The 10,145-nt window shown below is 65.7% G+C and overlaps 3 protein-coding genes across 3 annotated transcripts in view; 2 read left to right on the top strand and 1 right to left on the bottom strand.

Annotated features, from left to right (window-relative positions):
• Positions 1-1,086, top strand: part of CHLNCDRAFT_138256 (hypothetical protein) — a gene marked incomplete at both ends in the record, with an annotated part of 2,600 nt that extends 1,514 nt beyond the window's left edge. Inside the window, 3 exons of the mRNA XM_005844865.1 lie at positions 16-89; positions 430-483; positions 722-1,086. Of these exons, the coding sequence (XP_005844927.1) occupies positions 16-89; positions 430-483; positions 722-1,086 (493 nt within the window). The remainder of the gene's footprint in view (positions 1-15; positions 90-429; positions 484-721) is intronic.
• Positions 1,087-1,437: 351 nt separating this feature from the next.
• On the top strand, positions 1,438-6,771 carry CHLNCDRAFT_138255 (hypothetical protein; the record flags this gene model as incomplete). Its single annotated transcript, XM_005844864.1, has 17 exons — positions 1,438-1,486; positions 1,732-1,826; positions 2,043-2,207; positions 2,278-2,388; positions 2,506-2,632; positions 2,992-3,114; positions 3,344-3,484; positions 3,779-3,869; positions 4,128-4,188; positions 4,367-4,444; positions 4,978-5,055; positions 5,184-5,268; positions 5,523-5,624; positions 5,890-5,918; positions 6,181-6,238; positions 6,363-6,412; positions 6,634-6,771. 17 exons carry the CDS (start codon positions 1,438-1,440, stop codon positions 6,769-6,771), a joined length of 1,581 nt encoding a protein of 526 aa, XP_005844926.1.
• A 563-nt stretch (positions 6,772-7,334) lies between these two features.
• CHLNCDRAFT_54129 (hypothetical protein) lies at positions 7,335-9,014 on the bottom strand (the record flags this gene model as incomplete). Its single annotated transcript, XM_005844759.1, has 5 exons — positions 7,335-7,669; positions 7,836-7,874; positions 7,946-8,067; positions 8,148-8,727; positions 8,960-9,014. 5 exons carry the CDS (start codon positions 9,012-9,014, stop codon positions 7,335-7,337), a joined length of 1,131 nt encoding a protein of 376 aa, XP_005844821.1.
• Positions 9,015-10,145: the final 1,131 nt, after the last annotated feature.

Here is a 10,145-nt window from a genome sequence, read left to right as displayed (position 1 = left end):
GTGCCTGCACTTCAGCGGCCGCCAGATCGCGGTTGCCTGCATCTGGCTGGCCATGAAGCTGCTGAAGGAGGAGTCGCACATCTACACGGGTGAGGGGGCAGGGAGGCTGCTTCTGTGTGTGTGTGTGTGTTGGGGGTGGGGGTGGGTGTGTGGGTGTGTGCTGGAGACTGTAGAGTAAGGCGCTGCTTGGTGGGTGTGGGTGTGTGTTGGAAAATGTAGAGTGAGGCACAGCTTGGGCGGCTCCAGCGGAGGTGTAGGTAGCAGGAGGGGTGGAGGGAGCGGCGGGGCTGCAGTGTGCATGCCCTGGCGCTGACCAGCATGCCAGCACTGAGCGGGTGGCCCGCTTGCTGGGTACCATCCCGTGTCAGCAGCTGCCTCGGCTGCGCGCCTCCAAGCAGCTGCCCGGCCTGCGCCGCGCCCCTGCTGCAGATCGGGGGCAGCTGTGGTGGGTGGCGGAGGGCGTGCAGGAGGCACACCTGGAAGGTAAGGCGGTGTGGAGTGGAGGCTGTGTTCAGTTGTGCCTGAAAGGGTTTCGGCTGGGAGGAGGGTGGCTGGGGGGCGGCCCTGCCCACACTGTTGTGGTGGTGGAGCTGGAGCAGGGAGAGCAGCTGCTGCCTGGTTCGCAGCCGCGCGCACCACCCACGCCTGCCTCTCACCCCAGCCCTCCCAGCCAGCCGCCAGCCCGTCCCAGCCCATCCCACCTCGGCCCACATCCGTGCAGGCGTGGAGGAGCTGCTGCAGCAGCTGTACAGCCAGAACCTGTACTCCATATACTCAGACAAGAACCTGGTACCGCAGTCCATGGGCCTGCTGTCCCCGCAGCAGCTCAAGGCAATGGCAGAGGCGGAGGCCGCGGAGCACGAGAAGCAGCGAGTGGCAGCTGCGGCATCCAACGGCGCGCAGCCGCAGCAGCCGCCGCCGCAGGCGCACGTTGAACCGGCCGCGGTGGGGCTGCCTGCAGCGGCGGCGTCTGCGGTAGCAGCAGCGGCGGCGGAGCCAGCGGCGGCGCCGGCGGAGCAGCAGGCGGTGAAGAAGGAGGGGGAGGGCTCTGACTATGATGATGAGCTCTTTGCTGTGCTGGGGTAGCCTTCACGGCTTTGGCGGCTGTGCCTCCCGCCTCCTTGCTGCGCATCTGCCTGTCCACTATACTGAATATATTCAAATTGTGATTCAATGGTAATGACCGAGCTGCGAGCAAGTGCAGTGTGGGCAGTGCATTGGCTTCGCTGGTCGCCTCCCGCCGCCATTTGGACAACTGGCGGTGCGCCCGGTCACCACAGGCTGGCACACAGCGCCAACCCCAGAAGGGCACTGCAGTGCATCTTCGTGAAGGGGACTGCAAGCTGCAGCGTGCGCCCTGCTTTGTGGCGACAGCGGCCAAAAAACGTGCAGGGCTCATCACGCCCTGCCGCTGCGGGATCGGGCTTGGCACGCAACATGCAGAACGGGATGTTCCGCCCGACGTGGGACGACAGCATAGCCGATGGTGGGGAGCCCGATGGTGCAGCCAACCAGAGCATGCATGAGCCCGGCAGCCCAGGGCTCAAAACGGGGGGGCCTTCGCGCCCGTCTGTGCTCATGGATCCCATGGGCAGCCGTTGCATTGCCCCTGAGCCGCCCCGCCACCACTCCGCCACAACCCCCGCCGCCGCCGCCAGCCCGCCACTGCCTCGCCCCGCGCCGCCTGTAATTCGCGCTGCTGCTCCGGCCCCCATCGCTTTCCTCCCGCAGGCTTCTCCGCGCCCAAGCTGTTTGGCCAGGGCGTGAGCTACACCTATGACGATGTCATCTTCCTGCCCGGGCACATCAGCTTTGGAGCGCACCAGGTGCGGGCGCCAGGCGCGGGAGGGAGGAGGAGAAGAGTGTGCCCTCGGGGTGTAGGCCGCGTGCCAGCATAGCTTTGCCGCTCCCAGCCGCACCACGGCCGCCTGCACCGCACGCCGCGCCGCGCCTGGCGCCGCCGGTCCCAGCCCTGCCTGCCCTGCCCCGCTCCCACTCCTCCCAGCCCCCACCACCCCACCCCTATCCCCCCACCGCCGCAGGTGGACCTCTCCACCTTTGTGACCCGCAACATCAAGCTGCGTACCCCGCTCGTCTCCTCGCCCATGGACACAGTGACGGAGGCGGGCATGGCGGTGGCGATGGCGGCGGTGGGCGGCATGGGCATCATCCACTACAACAACTCGCTCGAGGAGCAGCTGCACCAGGTGGGGGCGGGGGCTGGACCGGGGGCCTGGGGGCTGGGGCTGGGGCTGGGGCCTGGGTGCGTGCATGCAGGGGACAGGCGGTGTGGGGCTGCAGGAGCAGCTGCGCCATGTGTATGCGCCTGCAGGGCCGCTGGCCTGGTATGGGCTGGTGGGCGCCAGGCCAGCCGGCGGCAGCGTGGAGGTGCTGCTGGTTTTGCTGGAGGCCGGGGCCAGGCCCGGCAGCCTGGCCGCCTGGTTCCCAACCCCCACGCCTGCCGTGCACCCACCCCCGCCTCCTCCATCCCAACCGTGCCCTCAGGTCAAAACCGCCAAGAACCACACCCCCGGCTTTGTGGTGCACCCGGTGTGCATGGCCCCCACAAGCACAGTGGCGGAGCTGTACGATTTGAAGGAGCGCAAGGGCTTCACCTCTGTGTGCGTCACAGGTGGGGCCTCAGGCTGAGGGGGCGGCAGGCGGGGGTGGCAAGGTGGTGGTGGTGCACCTCGGTTGGCTGGTTGCGGTCGCTGGGGTGGGCAGGGCTCGAGGGCGTGAGCTCTCCTTGCGCGCCGCAGGTTGGGGTGGGGGCCAGGGTGAAGGGGCGGGTGGTGGTGGTGATGGTGGTGGTGGTGGTGGTGGTGGTGGTAGAAGGCTGCCCCCGCCCTGTCCTGCCATTCGCATGCTCCCAACCCCGGGCCGTAGGCCCATGCCCGCAGCCCTATTCACATGCGCCACACCACTGCCACCAGCACCCTCGTACCACCCACCCAGAAACAAGCATGCGCACACCCCGCGCCCCCCATGCAGACACGGGCAAGGTGGGCGGCAAGCTGCTGGGCATCGTGACGACGCGCGACTGGGACTTTGTGGCAGACCTGCACACCCCGCTGGGAGAGGTGATGACCAAGGATGTGGAGGCGGCAGAGTATGGTGAGCCTGGGGGGGCTGCCTGTGTGGTTGTTTGTGTGGTTTGTGTATGAGAGAGAGAGAGAGAGAGGTGAGCGTTTGCTGCGTCGAGCCCTGGCTGGTTGTGGCTCTCTTCTCATTTTGAACAGTTGTTCTCGGTTGAAGGTCACACACCCCATGCTCATCAGCTCACACACTCCACAACCACACGCTCCAAAACCACACACCACATCTCGCCCGCCGCCCCCTGCAGACACCATCACGGCCGAGAAGGCGATGCAGCTGCTCAAGGCCTCCAAGCGCGGCAAGCTGCCCATCGTGAACAGCAGCGGCGAGCTGCTGGCTCTGGCCACGCGGGCGCTGTTCCGCGAGGATGCCCGCCTGCCGCTGGGAGGTGGGTGGGGCTTACAGCTGGGTGGGGCTCATAGCTGGCTGGCCTGGGGCTGGGTGGCCTGGGGCTGGGTGGCGCGTGTGCCGGGGCGCTGGTGCCATGGTTGGGTCATGGGGTGATGCATGGCGCTGAGATGGGAGGCCTGGGAGGCCTGGGGCAAGGCACCCGGGGCGATGCGGTGCGGTGGGCGGCACGCCGGCTTCAAGGCATGGCTGCTGCGCCTGGCCTTCCCCGCATGCGGCCACCCTGCCACCCCACGCTTGCTTGCACCCCACGCTGCCCCCGGGGCCCCTGCAGGCCCCGCTTCTGTGGCGCCCGACGGCCGCCTGCTGGTGGGCGCGGCGGTGGGCACACGCCAGGCGGACAGGGAGCGCGTGGCGGCGCTCAGGTGGGCAGGCTGAGCTGGGCTGGACTGGGCTGTGCAGGCCTGTGCTGTGCTGGGCTGGGCTGGCGGCTGGGCTGGTGGCTGCATCGGCTTCTGGGCCGGTGTGGCTGCCAGCTGGAGCCCAGCCTTGGCGTGCTGCCTGCTCTCCTGAACCGGGAGTATCCAGTACATGCGCTGGTTGGCAGCCACAACTCCCTCCCACACATACACGCACACACACACTAGTGCAACTGCACCAACCTCACATGCCCTGCGCTGCAGGGATGTGGGGCACGTGGATGTGGTAGTGCTCGACTCCAGCCAGGGAGACTCCACCTTCCAGGTACTTTTCAGCTGTCATGCAGCAGCAGCACACCCAGCTCGAGGCAGCCTGTGGCCCGCAGGATCGGATGAGGTGCTGCCCCTGCGGGGCTGCCGCCGGCCCGCGCGAGGCGGCCAGCTGGCTGCGCCGGCCCTGCGCCGAGGCCGCACGCCTTCTTTCTTGTCTCGCTTCCTTCCAGGTCGAGATGGTGCAGCACATCAAGCGGGAGCATCCCGGCCTGGATGTCATCTGCGGCAACGTGGTCACCTCCTGGCAGGTGCGCGGCAGCTGCCGCACGGGCCCCTGCGCGCATGCCCTTCTGCCAGACGGGACCTCTGGTCCCGTGTTTCACCCCTGTCAGCTGCCTGCTGCCTGCTGCGGCCTCTCCTCTCGCTGCCTGCTGCGGCTGGCACGAGTGATGATGCTGGTGCTTGTGCTGCCAGTGCCTTTCTGCGTCCGCGGGAGGCAGCTGCAGCTGCACGTGGCGGCGGGCAAGTGGGGGGGGGCTGGTGATGAGCCTCGTGTTTGTCCGTACCATCCGACCACTCTCTGACGATCAACGCACGGTGGAATCTCGTTAGCCTGAGGCCCCCCCCGCCCCGCGCCCGCACCCGCCCTGCACGCGCTGCGCCCGCACCCCAGCCGCTGCCGGCAGCAGCGCTGGCGGCATGCGCTTGCCGCGCCCCTCGGCTCCTCCCGCCACCCGGATGCCTGTCGCCTCTCTCGTACCACCCTCGGCTCATATTCTATTGACCCTGGCATAGCAAACGCTTCACTCCTCGTCCTCGCCACCCGCTCCTGTCTCTGCAGGCGCGGCGGCTGATTGAGGCTGGCGCCGACGGGCTGCGCGTGGGCATGGGCAGCGGATCCATCTGCACCACCCAGGAGGTGCGCCTGGCCCGCCCCTCACAGACCAACTCATGCCCGCGGTGTCCCCAACACATTCCTGCCCTACACACATGCCCGCGGCGCGCCTGCCCCACACCCCATACGCCTGCCTGTCCGCCCGCCCACAGGTGTGCGCTGTTGGGCGCGGCCAAGCCACCGCCGTCTACCACACCGCCCGCCTGGCCAACTCGCTTGGGGTGCCCATCACTGCGGGTGAGGCGCGGGGGCGGGCCCGCTGCTGCCTACGTGTGCGTGGGCCGTGCAGCCCGGTGCTCCTGCGCTTGATGTGGAGGCCCAGCGCTGCTGGCGGGTGTGGGTGGCTGCCCAGCCCCCTTTCCCGCCTCGGCCTGCCTGCGGCCAGACCCCTGCCGCGCCGGGCCCCCCTCCCAACCCCCCTCCCCGCATCGCACCGCCCGCTGCCCCGCCATCTCCTCGCCTCCCTCCCCGCGCCGCTCCCCGCCCCGCAGACGGCGGCGTGCAGAACAGCGGGCACGTGGTGAAGGCGCTGGCACTGGGGGCGTCTGCTGTCATGTGCGGCTCCATGTTTGCTGGAACTGCTGAGGCGCCGGGTGAGCCGCCGCCGCCGCGCGCCGCCGCGGCCCTGTCGCTTTGCGCGCCTGCCCGGCCGCCCGCCTGACGCCTGACGCAGCCCCGCTCGCTCCCCCTCTTAAGAGGGCAGCTCGGCTCCAGGCCCTGCTGCCGCGCCGGGCCCCGCCGCTCAACCAGTAGCTCCCCGCAACAGGCGGCCGCCTCAAGACGGGCTCCCTTGTCGAGCTCGAGCTCCCTCTGAGCTGTTCAGAGGTCCCCGCCTCCCCGCCTCCCGCTGCCCCGCAGGCGACTACATGTACGTCGGCGGCGCTCGGGTGAAGAAGTACCGCGGCATGGGCTCGCTGGAGGCCATGACCAAGGGCAGCGAGGCAAGCTGGATGGGCTGATAGTGGTCGGATGGGGCATGCTAGCTAGCTAGCTGGACAGGCGGTTGGATTGGATCCAAAGCGATGGAGAGATGTTGGCGACAGCAGCCCCCTGCCTGCCCTGCCTCCTGCCGCCGGCCCGGCCGCCCGCAAGCCGACGCGCCCGGCGCCTTTCGGGGCGGTGTGCCTGGTACTGCCTCTGTTCCCGCAGGTGCGGTACCACTCCGACACCCAATCCCTCAAGATCGCGCAGGGCGTGAGCGGCACCGGTGAGCACCGCGGCTCTGGCTGCTGGCTGGCCATGCCTTCATCTAAAACACTTAGTCGCACACAGGACCGCCACTCGGCGGCCCACACAACCACCACCACCCACCTGCCTCCCCTGGCCCGCAGTGCACGACAAGGGCAGCGTGCGGCGCAACGTGCCGTACCTTGTGCAGGCCGTGAAGCAGGGCTTCCAGGCGAGTGCTACAGAGCACACCCATCCGGCTGCCGGCCGCATGTTGTGCCGTACCCACCGCCGTGTGTGCTGGAGCCTCACCACCCTTGCTTGGTCGCCGCTTGTTTTGTTGCTGCCGCACTGCCCCTTGCCACCTGCGCGGCCAGCACCTAACCTTACCGCCTTGCCCGTACCGCCCCGGCCCCTGCCTCTTCCCCCCTGCAGGACCTGGGCGCTAAGTCGCTGGCGGAGGCCTGGCAGCGGCTGGACCGCGGGGAGCAGCGGCTGGAGTGCCGCACGGGGGCTGCGCAGGCGGAGGGCGGCATCCACGACATGCACAGCTTTGAGAAGAAGTCGTGGTGAAGCTGGGCGTGGAGCCGCCAGCCTCGCTGCATGGCCTGTGCCAAGGCTGGGTGGTGGCGCCGCCCAACGGGGGCGGCGCGCGCGTGTACGTGGCTGCGCCGGGGGCACATGCTGCGGTGGCCCCCGGTTTTCCAGACAAGTGACCCCTGCCTGCCAGCCCTGGTGTTCTTTCCTCTTCCTCAGTTTACGCATTCTCTCTCTCCACCACGCAACTAGTGCGCTGCCTCATGTATCAAACTGTTTGGCGACAGTGCTGCAAGCTTGTTCTTGCCGAAACCAGACGGTAAGCCCACACAAGCAAAGCAAGCACCCGCACATGATAAACATGAAAATCACCAACTTAAGGCAAGCGCTTGAGTATCAATCAATCAATCAAGGATCAACAGCCTTACAAAAAGAGGGCAGAAACAGGGGCTAGCAGGCTGCAGTGGTGCGGGCAGCTGCCAGTGAACTACGGGATGCACGCCAGGAGGCCACTGGCTGGTAACGGAGGGAGACCAGCGCAGCAATCAAACACACGCAAGCGCCTGCTTGCTAGGGCCGCGGCAGAACATGAACTTTACTCAACCACACTTGTTGAGCGACAAGAGCACCTTCTTGGGCTTGTAGCAGGGGAAGTCGGCCAGCGGGCCGCCAGTGGACTTCAGGATGAGCTTAAACTGGCCGTCGTGCAAGACGTCCACATAGCAGTCGCCCGGCTTGTGCGGGATGCTGCTGGCAAAGGCGTCCGGGTCGCGTACGACGCCCTGCCGGTTGAGGCTGACCGACACCTTGGCGTAGGCAGCCTTGGTGATTGTCTTGCGGTAGTGGTTTTCATACGTGTTGCCAATGTCATCCTGATAGCCTTTAACATACTCCCAGAGGATCAGCGGCTTGTTGGACGTGACGTATGCATCAACTGCAGCGCCGGACAAACACACAGCGGCATGCCGACATGCATGGACATGGCAAGCTGCGTCGTGCATAGTGGGGGGTACTGCACTTGGCGCGTCGGGCAGATCAAATAATGGTCTAAAGCTAGACGTTAAAACCGGGAAGTTAAGCCTGTGGAGGCTCTTCCCCACCTTTACCTTTACCTATTGCCTCCTGCCCTCGGGTACTCGCTGAAGCAGTAGCAGCAGCAACGCATGCAACTGCATGATTGCAGCCAGCCAGCAGCCCTGGCAGCCCTCACCAAAGGTCCCCTTTGAACTGGTTTGCAGGCCATCGAGGTCGGCGGTTGGGTCGGGCACTTGCCAGATGTTGCTCGTCATGATGCACTTTTTGGATTTTTCATAGTAGCTGGTGCCAACGCACCTGCATGCGATATCGATGTCCAGTAACTTTTAGCTTCTCAGCTTGGAAGCCCTCTGAGGTGCCACCCACAGCGGACCCACCTGGGTGTTGATTTGCATTCCAGGCAGCAGCTGCCCTGATCCTCCAGCAGCTTTGTGGCAATGATATTTTTCGTCCACACTCCATGGCTCTTGAGGTTGGCGTTCACCTCCGTCACCATGGGGCAGTAGGCAGCTGCAGCATATAGGAGTACCAATTTCACCACGCAATTGGACTGCTCGTCCCGCCATCGCTTGGACACCCAGCAAGGAGGCCAGACCTGATGTGCGCACACACCATGCCCCCCCTTACCGCTGCACTTCGTCGACAGATAGTCCAAGAGGGGGGTGATCTTAGAAGAAGCACGTTTGTCCACGTCGCTGCATTGACGTTTCTTGTTTGTCCCCTGGGATGCGGCCACCCAGCCCGTCTTTTTCCCTGCCTTGACCTTGACCCAGCACAGCTTGTCAGTGGGGTTTGCGACAGCGGTGGCGGTCTTGCTGGCAGGAAACATGTAGAATGGCTTTGCATCGGCTGAGAGTCCCGATGGAGGGTGCACCGGGCAGGGGACTAGCCAGCACAGGTGTGACCTTCTCCACAAATCTGATGGCTGGGACCTCTGCAGGCAGGAAGCGGTGCTAACTGTGGGCAGCAGGATGCAGACATGTCGCGCAACGTGGGGCGCGTACAAATTTGCTGCAGGCAGGGCCGGCTGGGTGCCGCTTGGCGCGCCACTCGTGGGCAGGCTTTGGGGGCTTTTGCAAGAGATCCATCAGCCAGAAGACTGTTGCAGGATGTGACGAGCAGGTTCGTATCGAACGGCTGCAGGAAGGCAAATCACCTTTTTTCACGGCTGCAGCGCAAGGCGGTGCACTTGAGACGACGGCCGTCGCCACCAGGGCGGCGGCCCACAACCAGGCGCCCCCCATGGATGTCACCGCTGCATTCACCCGCAATCACACACGCACATGTTAAAGCGCTGCAAGCTGAAAGGGTTCAACGCGTGAAGTCATTGCGCCACAACGAGAAGCAATTCACATCCCAGCACCAAGTAGCTTCATTCAGCACACAAACCGGCCGCCTCTTGCTCGAGGGCGGCCCACTTTGGCCTGGGCAGCCCGGGCCGCCCTCCCCCCCGGGCGCATGTTCGGTGTTGGAGGGGTGTGCCCAGCGATAGGGGGCCCCTGAAGGCATGCGCCGAGGCCGGGAAGCGTGGTTCGGCGCTGCTGCACGCTTGGCGATGCGAACAGCACCTCTGCCACGTGCACCCTTGCCCACCTTAGGGCCTGGACGCCCTCATGCGTGCATGCCCGCCAGCCGCTCGATTCACCCATTTTTGTACACTCATTGGGCTCTTGAAAAGCGGGCCAACACGCCCTACAAGTGTGCAGCGAGCTCCCACCACCTGTCAGTGGGCGCAAAACCGCCTGAAAACCAACTTCACTCGCGGGCCACGTGCCTTGATCGCATTGAAATAGTGTTAGAAAAGGTTTGGACGCGCGGGCGGACCGGGAAACGCCTCCCTGCAGCTTGGCATTTTTGAATGGCGCCCTGCAGCTGGCGCCCACAGACTCTTGACTACCCCCTCTGCAGAATGCTCTCCTCAAGCTAGTGGTTACAATCATGCTCACAAATCATTTAGCACTCTTGTCACCGACAGGGCCGGCCACCGCCCTCCCCGGTCCAGCAGTGGGAAGCGTGCACGCAAGGAGAGAGGGTGAAAGAGGCTGGGCCAACCATCACCCCTTGCTGGGACGCTCAGGTGCGCGCCATTGGCGCTGGTGGCACCATAAAGGCACGAGGAAATGTATGTAGGCCACGGGAGAGGGCGGGAGGGATGTGGAAGAGGCGAGCACAGGGCTCCGCAATTGCCAATTGCTTGTGTGAGCCCCTTGGGCGCCCCACAGAGCGTCGAATGAACCCATTGTGAGTGCTGGGGGGTGGGGTATGAGAGCCGCAAGCGGGCATGCATGCATCTGGCCACCTGGGCCTTACTGAGGCCAGGGTGGAAGGGGCCGTGGTGCATTTGAACAGAACCACGTGCCGCCGAGCTGCGGCCG

This window comes from Chlorella variabilis (genome assembly GCF_000147415.1).
Source record: "Chlorella variabilis unplaced genomic scaffold CHLNCscaffold_20, whole genome shotgun sequence".
In the NCBI taxonomy this organism is placed as follows: Eukaryota; Viridiplantae; Chlorophyta; class Trebouxiophyceae; order Chlorellales; family Chlorellaceae; genus Chlorella; species Chlorella variabilis.
This window is presented reverse-complemented; position numbering and strand designations above follow the sequence as displayed.